Source organism: Mustela erminea, chromosome 18 (genome assembly GCF_009829155.1).
Source record: "Mustela erminea isolate mMusErm1 chromosome 18, mMusErm1.Pri, whole genome shotgun sequence".
Taxonomy (NCBI): Eukaryota; Metazoa; Chordata; class Mammalia; order Carnivora; family Mustelidae; genus Mustela; species Mustela erminea.
This window is the reverse complement of record NC_045631.1, coordinates 43,777,048-43,794,232: the sequence shown is the minus strand read 5'-3', so window position 1 is coordinate 43,794,232 and position 17,185 is coordinate 43,777,048. Positions and strand designations below refer to the sequence as shown.

The 17,185-nt window shown below is 37.6% G+C and overlaps 1 protein-coding gene across 4 annotated transcripts; it reads right to left on the bottom strand.

The window, feature by feature from the left end:
* Nucleotides 1–117: 117 nt before the first annotated feature.
* MEIOC (meiosis specific with coiled-coil domain) lies at nt 118–15,426 on the bottom strand. 4 transcript variants are annotated; one of them, XM_032322235.1, is made up of 9 exons: nt 15,408–15,426; nt 15,040–15,183; nt 14,253–14,387; nt 10,655–10,812; nt 7,317–7,421; nt 4,542–6,414; nt 3,462–3,596; nt 2,337–2,517; nt 118–1,916 (listed from the first exon to the last, which is right to left on the bottom strand). In XM_032322235.1, the coding sequence occupies exons 2-9, from the start codon at nt 15,043–15,045 to the stop codon at nt 1,687–1,689; spliced, it is 2,823 nt and encodes a 940-aa protein (XP_032178126.1). In that variant the 5' UTR covers nt 15,046–15,183; nt 15,408–15,426; the 3' UTR covers nt 118–1,686. The 4 variants fall into 4 exon arrangements, with proteins under 4 accessions (XP_032178126.1, XP_032178125.1, XP_032178127.1 ...); XM_032322234.1 differs by lacking the exon at nt 15,408–15,426 and adding an exon at nt 15,336–15,379; XM_032322236.1 differs by lacking the exons at nt 118–1,916; nt 2,337–2,517; nt 15,408–15,426 and having other exon boundaries at nt 3,524–3,598; nt 4,543–6,414; nt 15,040–15,299.
* Nucleotides 15,427–17,185: the final 1,759 nt, after the last annotated feature.

The window sequence follows — 17,185 nt, the reverse complement described above, 5'->3', positions numbered from 1 at the left end:
ATGCAAGGATATCTGAATGGCATTGGTTAGCCTACCAACATTCTTACTTCTATGTTAATGAAATTTAAAACTCAGTGCCAGTTCTTATCAGTGAAATGAAATTTGGTTTTCTGACCTGTGTGACAATTAAGGTTAGAAACTAATACAAAAATGTAAAAAAACCCAAACCATATATTTTCAACAAATTTATTAATTTCTTCCTGAGAGACTAAATTCAGTACAATATTTGTTTTCATAACATCCAACATGTCTTATGTCAAACTTAACCACTTTCTATGCAGTGAGTGTGGTGGGGTGATCTATTTTATTTGACTACCCTCAATGTAATTCATTTGGGTAGTTCTAAAGCATATCAGTGATCGAAATGTTTCTCCCTACAGTTACTCCTGCATTCATTCTCAATCAGTTTCTTCCGCACATCATCTAAAGAAAATTTATGTGGTGTGATTACACTCTTTAATACCAAGATTTCTAAAACTAGGAAAAACACCAACATTTAAAACATCAGTGTTTCTAGTCAAGGATAGTTCAATTAAATTTCATCAGTACATTATATTATAGTTTAACTCATGCTAGAAATGTTAAAACCCAAGATCTTCTGAGTCACATAATACCAACATTTCATATTAATGAATAAATTACTCGGGTTTCATACAAAGATATTAAGTGATGAGAAACAGAAAAAGCCAAGCTTTCAAGAGCTCTTAAAAAAAATACAGAACAAACTAATGAACACAACTACACAAAATATACACTAACCAATTGCAAACTAAACTAAAGATTAACCTTAAAAAAATACACTTTAGAACTTCGTGATACCCTCATAAAATGCAGCAAACTAAGGGTATTAAAACAATAGTCATTATTTTAGTCACTGTGCATCAAGTCTAAAAGATCCAGATAAAGGAAATGTTTCGTTTTTGATTCAGTTTAAATACTTTAAAATTGGAAATATGTAATAATTGATAGTATAATTAAATTTTAAAGAATATACACAAATGATTTGAACAGGTTTTATATTCAGTAACTTGCATGGTTTTTACACTGGCACTTTTATCACTAATTTAGGAGAATCAGATGCATTTCCCTCCATATACTTAGGCACTAAGATTTCAAATTTATAAATATGGTAGTATTTTAAATATTAAATTTTTACATGAATATTGGGTTCATCCTTGTTTTCCTTTGTTTCCTAGGTATTATCCAGTTTTGTAAGGAAAACACTTTTATATCACAATCAAAACTTGTCTTGGTTACTAGACTGTAGCCATAATTGGGTTACAGTCACTTAGATTCATTATTTGGAATTATACTTACTAAGGCAGACCTAAATGAAACTTATCTTCTAGAACAATTTCACATTTGCATTTACCTGCACTGCAGAATGGGTTTAAGCAATATTTTAGCTGTTAAGAAATATTTAATTTACTTAAACTTGTTAGTTTTGGCTACTCGGAACTCCTAGAGTAGTCAACTTTCCCTTTGAGTTCACTTTAAACTATATCTGATTCATTCCAAATAGAAGATTTTTAAATAGAAGTTAGACTTCATTAAGGTATTAACTTTAAATCTGAAAGAAAATTAATGTATTGAATTTTTCAAGTTTGACAAGTTCATTAAAATTTTTTAGCATGTCTTGATACATTTACTTATCAGCTTTTTATTCTTCTTTCTGCTGGCATTTCCTTAATGTTTGTTTGCTTCACCTCTCTGGTTCATTGGATTGCTACTATTTATGTTTTCATGGACTTTGTCTTCACAGTTCACTATATCTTGTAAAGCCTTTTCCACATCTGTTTGGCCAGCTGTACTGGCTGTTTTTGGCAAGGTCATCTGCAGTGCACACCACAGGGTAGTGCGTGCTTTCCGAGTAGCCACACACATCTCTTTAATCGCTGAAGCAAGGGCAAAAACATCTGTAAAAAAAATTAAGGGTCAGTTCATATTAGATACATTTTATATATTCCTTAACTCTTAAAAAGCCCAATGTTGTGCTATTAAATGTTCAAACATTATTTTTACAAAAGAAGGATGGCTATTGACTGGACTGAAGTATTTGGCTTAGTATTTAAAATTGTTGGTACTCTATTTCTTACTTGTAGGACAATGACTATGCTTTGGGTAGAACAGACTTTGACAAGAGTTAATTAAATGGGTAAAATTAACAAAACTGATCAAAGTACTTTCAGAGTAAATTATATGGGCATCATTTACTGATTTATTCTTCACCTAAGTGTAAATTTTAGAAATCCAACCTTTTAACCTCAGAATCTGATTTTAACAACATTCAAATGATCTCACTGCCTTATCAAAAGAATATGTATTAACACTTATACCTCTGTCATCTTGGCATCTAGGAACTCCTTGCCTTTGCCGATTTGAAGCATTAACAATTTCATCCTTTCTCCGTGACTGTACAATGTGAATGGACTCCAAGTGTCGATCAAGAGCAGTAGAGATATTGGCATGAAGGGGAGAGCTTCGAAGACGTTCCATTTTGCCTAGTAGAGTCACAACCTGAGGGAAACATTTTAAATTTTGATAAGGCATATAATCATACTGCCCTGTCTTTTAAGTAAGAACAAATCTTCAATGAAGCAGAATAGAGATGAGGACAATAATATTCATCTAATAAATAACTGCCTATGGTGTCCTATTTTCCCTGCTGGGGAAAACAAAGCTGTAAAGTCAATCTTTTGTACCTACTTATTTGAGTAATCTGGGAATAAGCAACAGTTAAAAAAACTGAACATTCAAACATTTCCACATTACTGACAGTAAGTGCAAATTTAAGATCTAACATTGTTTTTTGCAAATAAGAGAACAGCCTGCTCTATTAAATTCTAGAAAATTCTGAAATTACAAAGGAAATAACAGGAATAATCATTTGTTAAATCATAAAATGATCTAACATCAGGATTCTTTATATTTGAAACGATACATAAATTTTCCAAAACAGGAGTATTATATAAAATTATGCATACACATATCCTTCAGTATTTTTCAGTTTTTCAATATTTAATCCATTGTTGGATATACTTAGTGTTTGTCAAATAAATCAAGAGTACAGGGTTAAGAAAATGAAATACAGTAATTACCTGTTATTTACCAGCTTACTCATCAAGCTAGAAAAAATGTTTGTGTCTAAGAAATGGGACTTTCCATATAGATAATATTCAAAATTATTTTTACTTTAGAATTCTCTTCTTGAGCATTAGCTCTATGTTAATTGGGTTTCTTAAAGAGGAACCATTTAAGTTAGAAAACCTACTTTAAAAATAATTAAGGGGGTGCAATTTCCCTTTCCCTAAATATTAATCATAGTTCTAGGATCAAACTTTCAAAAGTATATATTTAAAGAGTTATGCATAAATGTGAATTTAAAACTCCTTCAAAACCTTGGTTTTAAAATTTTATCGAACAATTAAAAAAATCCATTATTGGGTGTTTTTACAGCTTACTCTGGCTTGTTCCCGAAGTTCATCCACAATTAAGCGATCAACTCGAGATGGGTTGGAGGTTAGCCTTGGAATTGGAGTGTTGTTAGTACTGGATACTTTTTTTCCTGGGTAATTCTTGGCCAGGGCCAATTCAGTCTGTAAAAAATTATATAACTTTTACATGCTGAACTTTCTACATATGACTCAAAACTGAATAACATTTCTCCTAGGCCTAAGAAATAAATTGAAAATCACAACTTTAAAATTGTTTCCATTTCTTTCTCTCTTTTTTAAAAAAAGATTTATTTGAGACAGAGCGAGCAAGCACCAGTGGAGGAAGGGAGAGGGAGAAGCAGACTCCCCACTGAGCACGGAGCCTGATTTTTGGGGGTGGGGGGGTTCAATGATCCCAGGAGTCTGAGATCATGGCCTGAACCGATGGCAGACACAACCAACTGAGCCACCCAGCCTCCCATTTGGTTTTAAAAGGCAAAAAATCCAAACCACAATACCACCATATTTTTCTGTCATATTTAATGCATATAAAATACCCAAAGGCTCTGACAGTTTAATACTTAATTAAAAGAACTTCTTAAGGGTGCCTGGGTGGCTCAGTTGGTCAAAGGACTGCCTTTGGCTCAGGTCACGATCCAGGGGTCCTGGGATCAAGCCCACACTGCGAGGGAGGGGGGGGGTCTTTGCTCAGCAGGGAGTCGGCTTCCCCCTCCCTCTCTGCCTGCCTCTCTTCCTGTGATCTCTCTCTGTGTCAAATAAATAAATACAATCTTTAAAAACAAAAAAGTAGTTTCTACTACTCAAACACAATCCTAAGCCAGGCAGGCACCCCCCAAAATATATCTTTAACCCATTAAGGAAAAAGTACTTCAAAGGCAAAATAAACTTTACATAAACAACTACTTTTTTAAGTTTCAAGTTTAAGTCATCTAATTAATTCCTTAATGTCATGGACTTAATAAATACGGTACATTACAGAAGAATTCAGCTTAGAAATGAGGCGAGTACTCTTAAACTACTCAAATAAAATGAAGACAGGCAGAGGGAACATCCTAAATTACTCCTATAAGGATAGCTTTGTGTTACCTTTTTTCTCTCCTTTTCTAATGCTCTCCATTGTTCATAGCACTCTTCTAGTCGAATATGAAGTTCACTGGCTGGTCCACTACGGGTTTTAATTGGTCTTTGAAATCCAAAAGTTGGCACGAAACCAGAAAAGGAATTATCACCATACATCATATCATTAAAATAAGGGTATAAATGGCTTAAGTCATCATAAGAAAACAAATCATAAGAATCCAACAGTGGAACAACTGAATGGCCAAATGGGTGAGTGGATCTTAGGGGAAACCCATTTGAACTAAGTGGTTGAAAACTCTGATTATGCCTTAAATCTCCCATCATATAATTATTAGAAAAGCATGATGCCTGTGTGCGATTCACACGGCTATTAATATTGTTGTCTCCACTTCCCTGTCTGTGGCTATTAAAATGACCCTGTGACTCCAACAGATCTTGATATGTACTTTGAGATAAGCCATCTAAATGTTTTGGACCTTCCTCAGGATCATAATGTCCACTCTGAGGCTTAGCTTGAAAATTATGTTTGTTTACATTTTCAATGATCCCATACTGCTGAGCTGAATAGTTATCACAAAATCCATTTGGTTGCTTTATTTTTTTATCAGTAACTGATTCAAAGAGATTTTCTTCTCCAGTCTTTGTCAGTCCTTCCATGTGATTGACAGATTGAATTCTTTCTGCACCATTGTAACTGAAATCAAAACTAGAAAATGCTGAAGGGTTTTCTTGGCAATACTTCTGAAATAAACTGCTATTTGGGGTTAAATTTGTGGATGACAGTTGGGGGAAATCTGAAGAATGGTTAGAACCTTTTGAAGCTACACTTAAGTGGCTATTTAATTTCATCAAGTTACCTTGATTCCGATAAGGAATAGGAGTGTTATTTTTTGTTTGGACATTCATCCAAGTTGGTCTGTTTAAGTTGATACCTCCTGAAGATGTTGCTGAGTTTGGTAATAAATTCACAGATTTAAAATACTCAGAATTTGGGGGGTCAGGTTTTGTAAACTGTTGTTTTTCTGTGACATTAGCAAAATCATTATTAGCTGGACAAGCTGTGTGAGGTTTTAGTCCAAATTCTGATTTTAAGCCAAAATCAGCAGTGAATGCTGCTTCCTTTGCAAACTGCTTTTCTGTCAGATGTGGTGTGGTTTTTGGAAATGTGAAATTCTGCTGGTCAGGTATTGTCTCCTCCATTTTTTTCTGATTTGCTGGTTTAACCTGAAATAACTTTGTGTAGGTGTCTGCTTCTACAGTTGGTGTTTCAGGTGTGCCATTGGCTAATTTTTTACTATCTTGGACACTAAAATTCGAACACTTATTAATCTTAGCCTTATTAGGATGAACATATTCTGGGTATCTGCAATAATCTGTGTTTTCATTGTATCTGTTAAATTGAGAAAGAAACATCTCTGCCCTTTTCTGCTGTAATGGTGCTTCAAGACCTTTAGCACATATTTTCTCTCTTCCATAAGGATAAGTATCAACTCCTGTTTCTTTCATGATGTCAGACAGACCAGTTTGTGATGTAAAACAGTTTTTGACAAATGGATAATCTTGGAATGTTGTCTTAGCTGTATCATTTGTCTGGATATTGTAACAGTTAGAATGATCACTTCGTGAGGGGTACATCCATTGTTCTTCAAGGTCTAAACCAGTAAATCCATGATAAAGTTCATCTATTTTTTGTTGTGGTGTTAGATTACTATTATGCAGGTATTGCTTTTCCACTGCTGACACAGATTCACCACTATAAAAAGCTTGCTGAGAGATGGCTGTATCTATTGGCCTTTTGGTTTCTGTTAAGAGGTCATGGTGATCTGCAAATCTGCTTGTGTTCATTGGCCAAACTGACTTTAAATTGGAGGAGCAGGTCCTAGAACAAGTAAATATATTTAATTACAACTTAGGTTTTAAATGACTTTATTGCCTTAGTGGAAAAGGTAGGACAGGTTTTCCTCACTGCCCCACTATCTATCTAATCCTTTCTAATTTTGCCTTATAAACTACTGTAACATCCAAATAATTTTCTATCACTTGAAATGTCACATGCTACATAAATATGCATTTTAATCTTAATATGTCTACATTATACTTTCCCAAGAGGCATTAACTAAGGCCTGAGGCTGGTGACTGCATGATCTTACAAGAATTGTTTATCTATAGTAAGCAGAAAACAAAGTAAGTTTCTCCTTTAATTAAGTTATTATACAATACAAAAAAGTTGACAGCAACTTTTTAAATGAAAAAGATGTACTTTGCTGAAAGTATTACTGAAATTAAAATATTTTAATTGGTTACATGTGTGCTGCACATTTCCCTACCTATGAAATAGGGTATTTGGGTAATATGGCTTCCACACCCCAAAAAACAATGTATTTAAAAAATTTTTACCATATGAATAAAGTCCATACATATTTCTACACAGCACTAATGATAGTTTCATTCTTTAGGATATATCTATAAAAGCTCTTTGGAATTTATATTCCTTAAGCCAAAATTTAGCTCATAAACTTGAGGGAAAAAGCTCTGAATTATGCAAGAATAATTTTCCAAATGAAAGTTCTTAAGATCAAATTAAACTTTAGTATGAAACTTCCAATTGTATGGCAAGTACCTCAGAAAAATCAAGGCTGCTAGATACAAATATGTGAATTAAGATGTCTATCATCAGATGATCCTTTATTAAATAAGAATAAAAGCTAATAAATACAGTAATCTAGTATATGTGAATTTAAAAGCTTACTATATACCATACGGCTTATATAATATACTAACCCCTCAGCAAAATATGGCTGTGACTTATCTTGTTCTTCCAAAATATTAGACACAAGTCCATATAAGTCTGTTTCACTGCCATAGTCATTTCTTTCTGTTTGAATCCTAAAAATAAATGAATATCACATGTAAATTCTTTTCCTCATACTGAAATACAATATATTGATTTCTATTTCCAGACTTATTATATCCTTATTTTCCTATAAAATATTTGGATTGGATTTATACCATCATTTCAAATAAAGAGGGAATGGGAACTCAAGAATATTTTCCACTTCAGCATAGTGCCTATGCTACATAAGTGTTTCTCCTTCATTTCAAATCCTACGCCTAATTCACGATGTATGCTTAACTCCTATTTCTCCAAAACACATGCTATTCATTTTAGGTTCCAAGAGCTAAATCTCTGACCTATGATGTTTTAGACAGGCTTGGCTCCATGGCTCCTTCTAAAAGCATATCTGGTCCCATTATACATTATTCCATCAACACTTGCTCAGTTTCTTCATTTGTGATTTGAAAACCATACAAATCTGCTGCTCTATTTTTGTGACTCTTTAGACCAAATGTTGGATTTAAAAAGTGAAATGTGATATGGTCATCCTAGATACCACACCTATTGCAGTTGTCTCTTAAATGTAACAGATTTGTGGGCTATCCCAAATCCTTACTAAAGTAACTGGAACTCCATGTACCTGAAATTGTACCTTGTGACTAACACTAAATAATACAAAATGTAAAAACCACAAGATCAAAATTAGTCCTTTTTACCTCCTATGTATTTAAAGTAATTTGTTCCTAGAAGTAGTATGTTGCTTTAGGTTGTAACTTCTTGTTTTCTCACATTTTATTTCTAACACTTCACAATGTTAGGTATTTAAGAAATAAAAATACCTTATATTTGGATAACACTTAAACATTTCACTGATCTTCATAACACAGGATGGGCAAGAATTAGTAATCATTAAGCTACTGAAGAATGAGGATTTGAGATTTTAAGAAACTTGTATTTTGTGGCACCTGGGTGGCTCAGTTGGTTAAGCCGCTGCCTTCGGCTCAGGTCATGATCCCAGGTTCCTGGGATCGAGTTCCGCATCAGGCTCTCTCTGCTCAGCAGGGAGCCTGTTTCCCCCCTCTTTCTCTGTCTGCCTCTCTGCCTACTTGTGATCTCTCTCGCTGTCAAATAAATAAAATCTTAAAAAAACTTGTATTTTGCAAGTGTATTTGATTTGCCAAACTGTATACTTGCTGAACAAGTGGTATGCCTACAAGTCTAATGCTTTCTCCACTATGTTGTATTATTTCAAAAAGATTCAATGTGAAGTTTTTTGTATATTAATATACTAGTATCTATCTAAAAAATTCAATGTAATATATACTAAACTATTAATAGTTATTATTGGGAAGTGTTAAAGATTAAGGTGAACAACTGCTTTCTTTCGTGTATTTCTGTAAAGTCTGAATTTTTTCAATGACATAGAGCAACTTAAAAATATTTTTATAGAATTATATATGTCTTTCTAATAAAATCACTATTTTATAGAACTTACTAAAACTTTAAAATTTTTAACATTTAAAAAAGAATTTTAAAGTAATCTCTAGGGGTACCTGGGTGATGCAGTGGGTTAGGAGACCAACTCTTGGTTTCACCTCAGGTGGTGAGATCAAGCCCCATGATGGGGCTTAGAGCACAGAGCCTGTTTAAGATTCTGTCCTTCTCCCTCTGCCCCTCCCACTTATGCTCTCTCTATAAAATAAATAAATAAATCTTTTTAAAAAAAGTAATTTCTACATCCAACATGAGGCCTGAACTCACAACCCTGAGATCAAGAGTCGCATGCTCTACTGATTGAGCCACTTAAAATTTTATTAATTAAAGAATATTAAAAATTGGGGAGCCTGGCTGGCTCAGTCAGTGAAGCATGTGGCTCTTGATCTCAGGGTCCTGAGTTCAAGCCCTATGGCGGGCATAAAATTTACTTAAAAAAAAAAGAATAAACATGTAAGATTTTTAAAATAATTATTTTCCAATTAAACTAAAGATGTATGAACTTTGGGATGTCTGGGTGGCTCAGCTGGTTAAGCAGCTGCCTTTGGCTCAGGTCATGATCCCAGCGTCCTGGGATCAAGTCCCACATTGGGCTCCTTGCTTGGCAGGGAGCCTGCTTCTCCCTCTGCCTCTGCCTGCCACTCTGTCTGCCTGTGCTCGCTCTTGCTTTTCTCTGAACGACAAATGAATAAATAAAATCTTTAAAAAAAAAAAAAGATGTATGAACTTCTATCAACTGCTCTTTTTTTTTTTTTTAAAGATTTTATTTATTTATTTGACAGAGAGAGATCACAGGTAGGTAGAGAGGCTGGCAGAGAGAGAGAGAGAGGGAAGCAGGCTCCCCGCTGAGCAGAGAGCCCAATGTGGGACTCGATCCCAGGACCCTGAGATCATGACCCGAGCCGAAGGCAGGGGCTTAACCCACTGAGCCACCCAGGCGCCCCTCAACTGCTCTCTTATACATAATTAAAGTAACAGTAGATGGCACTCCCTCTTTTGCAACAGGCTCCCAAAATATCCTACACTTTTTTAAACTTCACTATACTTGTGCCCAGGAAGTCACTGTCATCATAGTCATCATTATCATCATTGTAAGATCTCTAAAGGTAGGGATAATATTTGCCATGTTAATTCTAGTATTCCCAGTATGAGAGATCTGGCATAGAGTAGGCCTTTATTATTAATGGAATTGAAAAATAACTAAAAGTATCTTATATTTGATAAAATCCTGTTTGTTGTATACTTGTGAAGGAAATAATTACTAAAAATTTAGAACTGGATGAAAAAAATAGATAAAAAATTATAACTCATTTATATAAGTTATCCTTAGAAAGAGGAATTTAATATGTACGCACTAAGGATTGCCTCTAATGAATAAAAAAAGTAATGAGCTAAAAATTATACACAAAATCTGCTCAGTTCAGGATTTCTAAAAGTTTTTTTTTTTTAAGATTTTATTTATTTTATTTGATAGATAGAGATCACAAGTAGGCAGAGAGGCAGGCAGAGAGAGAAGGAAGAGGAAGCAGGCTCCCTGCTAAGCAGAGAGCCGGATGCGGGGCTCGATCCCAGGACCCTGGGATCTTGACCTGAGCCGAAGGCAGAGGCTTTAACCCACTGAGCCACCCAGGCGCCCCAGGATTTCTAAAAGTTTAATAAACACAGAATTATAATGCCATGACATTAAAATCCTGATATAGGGAAAAAAGAGCTAATACAACTGGGTTCCCATGTAATCAAACTTAAAAAGAACTTCATTTAGCCTGAAAAATCTGATTTATTAATTTACCTGTTCTTTACATTGATCTGAGAATTAGAAGGCTGTTTAATATCATCTCCATAAGTAGACCATGGTGCATAGAAAAGTGAAGAATCTACAGAATTTGAATATTCTGTTGATGAAGAAAGTGGAGTATAGGTCTGCCTTAGGTCAACACTGTCTTCACTCTGAAATTTTAAAGACATATTTGCATATCAGACACATCAAAATTACATTTATTATAAAATATTAGTGAAATAATAAGAAATTAGAGGTAACAGCCCATGTGTAAGTGCTGGAAGACTTAAAATCTAGATTTACCAGTTAAGTTTGTTTTCTACTAGGGGTTGGTGACTTTTTTCTGTAAGGGACAAATAATAAATATTTTAGGTTTTTCTAGCTGTTAAGGTCTCTGTTGAAACTCCTTAGCTCTGCTTTTCTAGCACCAGAGCAAACAAAAGACAATATGTAAAGGGCATAGCTGTGTTCCAATAAGATTCTGTTTATACAATGAGGCACTGGGCAGATCTGATCTGTACTTGTTGCTTATCCCTGGTATGAAACACCTACAATTACCACACTTTTAACTTTTCTGAACAGATGAGAATTGTGTGGACACCAGCAGTGTTATTTTCAAGTAATCATTTACAAAATTTGGTCTTAATGCCCGCAATCTGTGAAAAAAGTGAATGTTTTTTTCATATTTATGTAGAATGTTTACATAGACTTTTTGAAGAAATTTCATATAACATTATATTCATTCAACCTTGTGACTTAAGTACTCTACTTTAAAAAGAGGGAAACTGAGGCTACAGATTACTGAGCTGATAGATGGTAAAACTACACCCAAACTCAAGGCCTTACTCCTACTGTAGGACCTTTTAAGTAGTATCTTCAATTTTCAGCCTACTTTCTATTTCCAAGAGATATTATAAAAATGACATGACACATAAAATTTTATGATCTCTTTAGAAATTTAATAGCTATTACTACAATTAGAAGAAAAATACAAACTCATTCTTCTCTTTTTGTGGATACTTCTAGAATGAACTTTGAGTAAATAAGGTAAAAAAAATTTGAATTTTAAGATTTTATTGATTTAAAGTACTGCCTCAAGGGGCAATTGGGTGGTTCAGTTGGTTTAGCCATCTGCCTTCAGCTCAGGTTATGATCCCAGGGTCCTGGGATTGAGCCCCACATCAGGCTCCTTGCTCAACAGGCAGCATTCTTCTCCCTCTCCTTTTGTCTGGTGCTCTGCCTGCTTGTGCTCTCTCTCTCTGTGTCAAATAAATAAATGGAATCTTTAAAAAAATAAAATGCTGCCTCTTTCCAAAAGGGATTGATGTTCCGGGAAAATAATTTTAGATACTTAATATAGTAGAATGAATTTAACAAATAATGAAGACTAAACTTCGATGTATTTTATTCTAGAAAATGTTTCTTTAAGGAAGACTGAAAGTATAAATTCACAAAATTTTTAAAATTAACATATATTAAAATACATAAAATATTTAAAAATAAAATTAACATATAATGTATTATTTGTTTCAAGGGTATAGGTCTGTGATTCATTAGTCTTACATAATGGAGAGCACTCACTATAGCATATATCGTCCCCAATGTCCATCACCCAGCCACCCCATCCTTCCCATTCCCCTCCCCTCTAGCAACCCTCAGTTTGTTTCCTGAGATTAAGAGTCTCTTATGGTTTGTCTCCCTTAGTTTCACAAATTTTAACTCTCCAAATGAAACCTGAGATGTAATAACTATAAATATCCAGACACAGTAGAAATGGTATTTTCTTATAAATTGATAAAATATAATCCTGACTGAAAATATTTTCTAATTGTTTTTATACTCTTAATCAAAATTTATATAAAGAGAGAAGACATACTTAGATCAAAGTATTCTGAAATTTTTGTTCATTATAGACATTATTGAAATTCAACTCTTTAAATATATAACAGAGTTTATACTATAGCAAAAAAATATGAAAATCTCTTCCAATCACTCAACTTTAAGAATCTCAAATATTTGACAACCATTTGTTTAAATTCTGGTTATGACTGCTATTTGAAAACTACACATTATAATGTTTATATATATCATGCTGCCTCTTCTGAAGCTGTGGAAACCGAGGTACCAAAGTAATTTTACTAAGTGTGTCACTAAAAAAGTACTTTTACAGAATTTCTTAGTTAGCAATAACTTTTACAAAGGCTTTTATCTTTAGAAACTTTCAGATTTTATTCCTTTAGTTCTGAATCTTTTTTAAAGATTATATTTTTCTGTCAGAGAGAGCACAAGCAGGGAAGTGGCAGGCAGAGGAGGCAGAGAGAGAAGCAGACTCCTCACTGAGCAAGGAGTGTGATGCAGGACTCCATCCCAGGATGCTGGGATCATGACCTGAGCAGAAGGCACCTGCTTAACAGACTGAGCCACCCAGGTATCCCAGTTCTCAAGTCTTTATCATAGGCCCACCTAAACTCTCTTTTGGGTATGAAACATCCAAAGTGATAGAAATAATTGTTCATCTTTCTGAGACAGGGATTTAAAAGTAGTATTTTCAGATTATGCAATATCAAACAAGATATACAGTATTTGAAACCATTCTTTCAAGTTTATTTTACATATTAAATAAGATTTGAGGATTAGAAAAATTAACTCCTTTATAAGATTGATTTCAGTTAGGTATTCTAGGATAAAAGAAACAGCTAAAGTAACATGGTGGATTTGACCATAATTATACTTTAAATATCTAGATCCTTTTTAGTTAAAACATTTATGGGAATTAAATATGCAAATGCTTGGGGTTGCCATATTAATCAGAATGAATAACTGCAAAATGTATCACTTATATCCTGCTATACTTAACTGATTGAAATTAAGTCTAAGTAAATTTTAGGAGCTGTATAAACGTTATAGAGAACAGTGGAATGCTGGTCTTAGCAGTGAAAAGACCTGTGTTCCACTTGGGAACACGAAAGGAGCTCTCTCAGCCTCAGTTTCGCAGTCTGTACAGTGGATGTAATATTATACAAAGTTGTAATGTGGATTAAAGAAAATTATTTATTTTGGGATATTGTCATAATTCAAAGTATAACAATATCAGTACTGATGTCCTGGTTAAATAATTTCAAATGAAAATGATTTACACTACCCTAAGCCTAATTTAGTATGATTAATAAAACTGAGTGTTTTAGGTGAGGTGAAAGGCACCATGTAATCTAAGACACTGCTAAAGCCAGAAAATGAATGAGTACAGGAAAATTTCGCCTTCAGATGATCAAAATTATGTTTGTACTGACTTGTAATAAATGCTTGAAGGAAAAACTATTTTACGGTCTTACTAACAGGGATTTTCTTATATTTCTGGCCTCACGTTACACTGAGGACAAAATGATAACAAGAATCAATGAAAAATCTTCCTTAACTTGTTTTCAAAGCAAAATATGTATTGTGCAGACTCTACTGAAAATGTTACTGGCCGAAAAAAAGAAAGGGAAGAAAGAAAGAAAATGTTACTGGCTTTCTGGTCCCTACACTTGCAGCAATGTAAAACCTAAGTGAATGGGCTGGGGTAAACGACTTTGATTTCGAAAAAAAATCCTCTTAACAAAGGATGGACCTGCGATTTGTAGCAATCATAGAAGGAAGTGGAGCCAGTCAGCATCACGCTGTTGAACACATCCGTTAGTCTACTGCTGGGGTCGGCACCGAGGTTCCAGCAGCGATTCGCACCTCCACGGAACGCTACCTTGGGCTGCACAAGACAGGGGTAGGAAGCGGGAGAGGCGTCACGCAGCGCAAAGCCGGGGCTGGAACGGACGGACGGCTGTTACACCGCCACTGTTTGCTCCGCTCAACTCGGAATCCACTCCGACGCCACCGATCCCGGGGCCCGCGCTTCTGTCCCCAGGATTCCCTGTCTGCCTCCCGGCCAGCGGCGGGCCGACCCCAGGAGGCGGCCCTCGACGGCCCTGACAGACCCGCGCCGGCGGCCACTCTGACCGGCCTCAGCGCCGCGGCCACCTGACGTGGATGCGGCAGCGGCTGCTCTGGCGTTGCGGCCACTGCAGTCCGTCCCGTCCGTCCAGTCAGCCCGCGCTGCGCCCCCCAGGCCGGGGCCGGCGGTCGCCGCGCACCCACCCCCCCGCCCGTCCCCGTCCCCGCCCCCGCCCCGCGGTCCGGGTGCCCCGTCGGGGGCTCTCCCCGGCGACCGGCCCTCTCCAGCCCGGCCGCGGCCTCCTCAGAGAACCGCGTCAGGGGACGCGCCCGCTCTTCTGTGGCTCCTCACCGTCGCCATCCTCCAAGCCTGGCCGCCTCCCGGACCCTGACCACCCCCACCGGTTACCTCAAGTCCCTCCCTCGGGCCTGGGGGGTTGAGGGGGCGGGCAGGTGTCTCCACCTCTCACCTCCATGGGGCCCCCCAGCTCCTCCTGGACTAGGTACAGCTCCTGGGGTACGGGGGTGAGGGGGGGCGTCGAGGCCCGGCTCCCTCAGCCCGCACCCCGCCGCTGCTGCCGCCGCCGCCGCCCCGGGCGCTGCCTGGAGCCGGTCTGTGGGTGGGGGGCCGGAGCGGGGAGGGAGGGGTGGGGGGAGAGGCCGTTACATTGCCTACCCCCCGGCTCGCGACCCGGCACGCGACCCCGCACCGGCCTGCCCCGCCCCACCCTACTCCCTCCTGTGAGGCCCGCCCCCCGCTTCGCACCTCCTCATTGGTCCGCTGCCCACCCAATGGGCAACCGCCTCCAGGGCCTGTTACCCACACCCACCCACCCACCCAGAGAGAAAGCCAAGAGGGGGCCGTTAGCTGACTTCGTTCTTCCGCAGCTTCAGAGTCTTTCCCGCTCAAAGTAAACCTGTTCGAGATTGGCCCTGACTGGCAAACAGCAGTCCGATGATTGGCTAGTGGGGCAGCAAAGGGGTGGACGTAGAAGGTGAGGAAGGAGCGCGGGCCTACCGGATAGGAGAAGTGATGTAGGTGGTAGGAAGATATGACAATTCGCTCAGCAACTGGTTGATAATCCTTCACCTATCGCTGTGCACTTTACGTATTTCATTTTTGTCCTTTAGTCCCTCCCCTAACTCCCAGAATCCTTTGGAGCGGCCAAGAGAATAATAGGCGTGCTCATTTTCTGAAGGTGAGGAACCCCATTAAGGAGTTAGGTGTTGTTGGGATTCCCCGCCTTCCGAGAGAGAGCCACGCTCTGTTCTAGGCCCGAGGCCACAACGAGGGTGAAGGCGTTTTGGTGTTAATGTAACTCTTGAACAGAGTTCACGCCAACTTGCACCACAGACGCCATTTACATGGGCAGTCCCATTTGGAGATATGATAGAGAAACGCTAAGTGTTGTGGGCGTTGAAATATTGAAGATGAGAATCATAAACCCTGCAAAAGCCTATAAGGTGTTTGTTTACAATCAAAACTTGAGAAGCGCTCAATGAAGTGGAAGATTTTTTATTTTATTTATTTATTAGAGAGAGAGCAAGCGCACAAGCAGGCAGAGGCGGAGAGAGAAGCAGGCTCCCTGCTGAGCCAGGAGCCGGATGTGGAACTCGATCCCAAGCTCCTGAAATCATGACCTGAGCCAAAGGCAGATGGTTTAACTGACTGAGCCACCCAGGCATCCTGGAAGATGTTTTAATTCAAAAGTAAATGGAGATAATATAGGGGGACAAGTTTTATTGGTCCATTCTGTTGCGGGAGTTATTTTGGATGCCTGCCTAGATTTGATTTAAGAAAGCTGACCAGGGGGCGCCTGGGTGGCTCAGTGAGTTAAGGCACTGCCTTCGGCTCAGGTCATGATCTCAGGGTCTGCTCAGCAGGGAGCCTGCTTCCTCCTCTCTCTCTGCCTGCCTCTCTGTCTACTTGTGATCTCTCTCTGTCAAATAAATAAGTAAAATCTTTAAAAAAAAAAAAATTAAAGAAAGAAAGCTGACCAGGTGAGGTGGCTGTATCAATTAAATTTCTTTCCCTACCTTACCCTTAAAGTTGCTGATGTGGAGCTCATTCTCCCCTTGCTTGAGGGAGCTCTAACTCCCTTCCCTCCCCCATTGTGCCCAAAAGAATTTTGAAAAAGTATGAATCCTCTTATGTATCTTTTTTGTTATAGTAAGATACACATATAATTTACCATTTTAGTCATTTTCGAGTTTACAGTTCAGTGGGGTTATGCAGCCATCACCGCCGTTGATTTTCATTATCTCAAACAGAAGCTCTGTACTCAATAAACAATAACTCCCTATTGCCTCTCCCCCATCCACTGATAACCTCAATTCTAATTTCTGTTACTAGAATTTTGCCTATTCTAGGTACCTCACGTAAGTGGAATCATAAAATATTTGTCCCTTTGTGGCTGTCTTATTCATTAACATCGTTAAGTTTCATCAGTATTGTTGCATGTGTCAAAAAGTCATTCCTTTTCTTGGCTGAATCATATTTCACTGTACATGTATACCACATTTTGTTATCCATTTATCAGTTGGTGGACACTTGGTATGTTTTAACTTTTTCACTATTGTGAATAATGCTGCTCTGAATATCAGTGTACATTTATC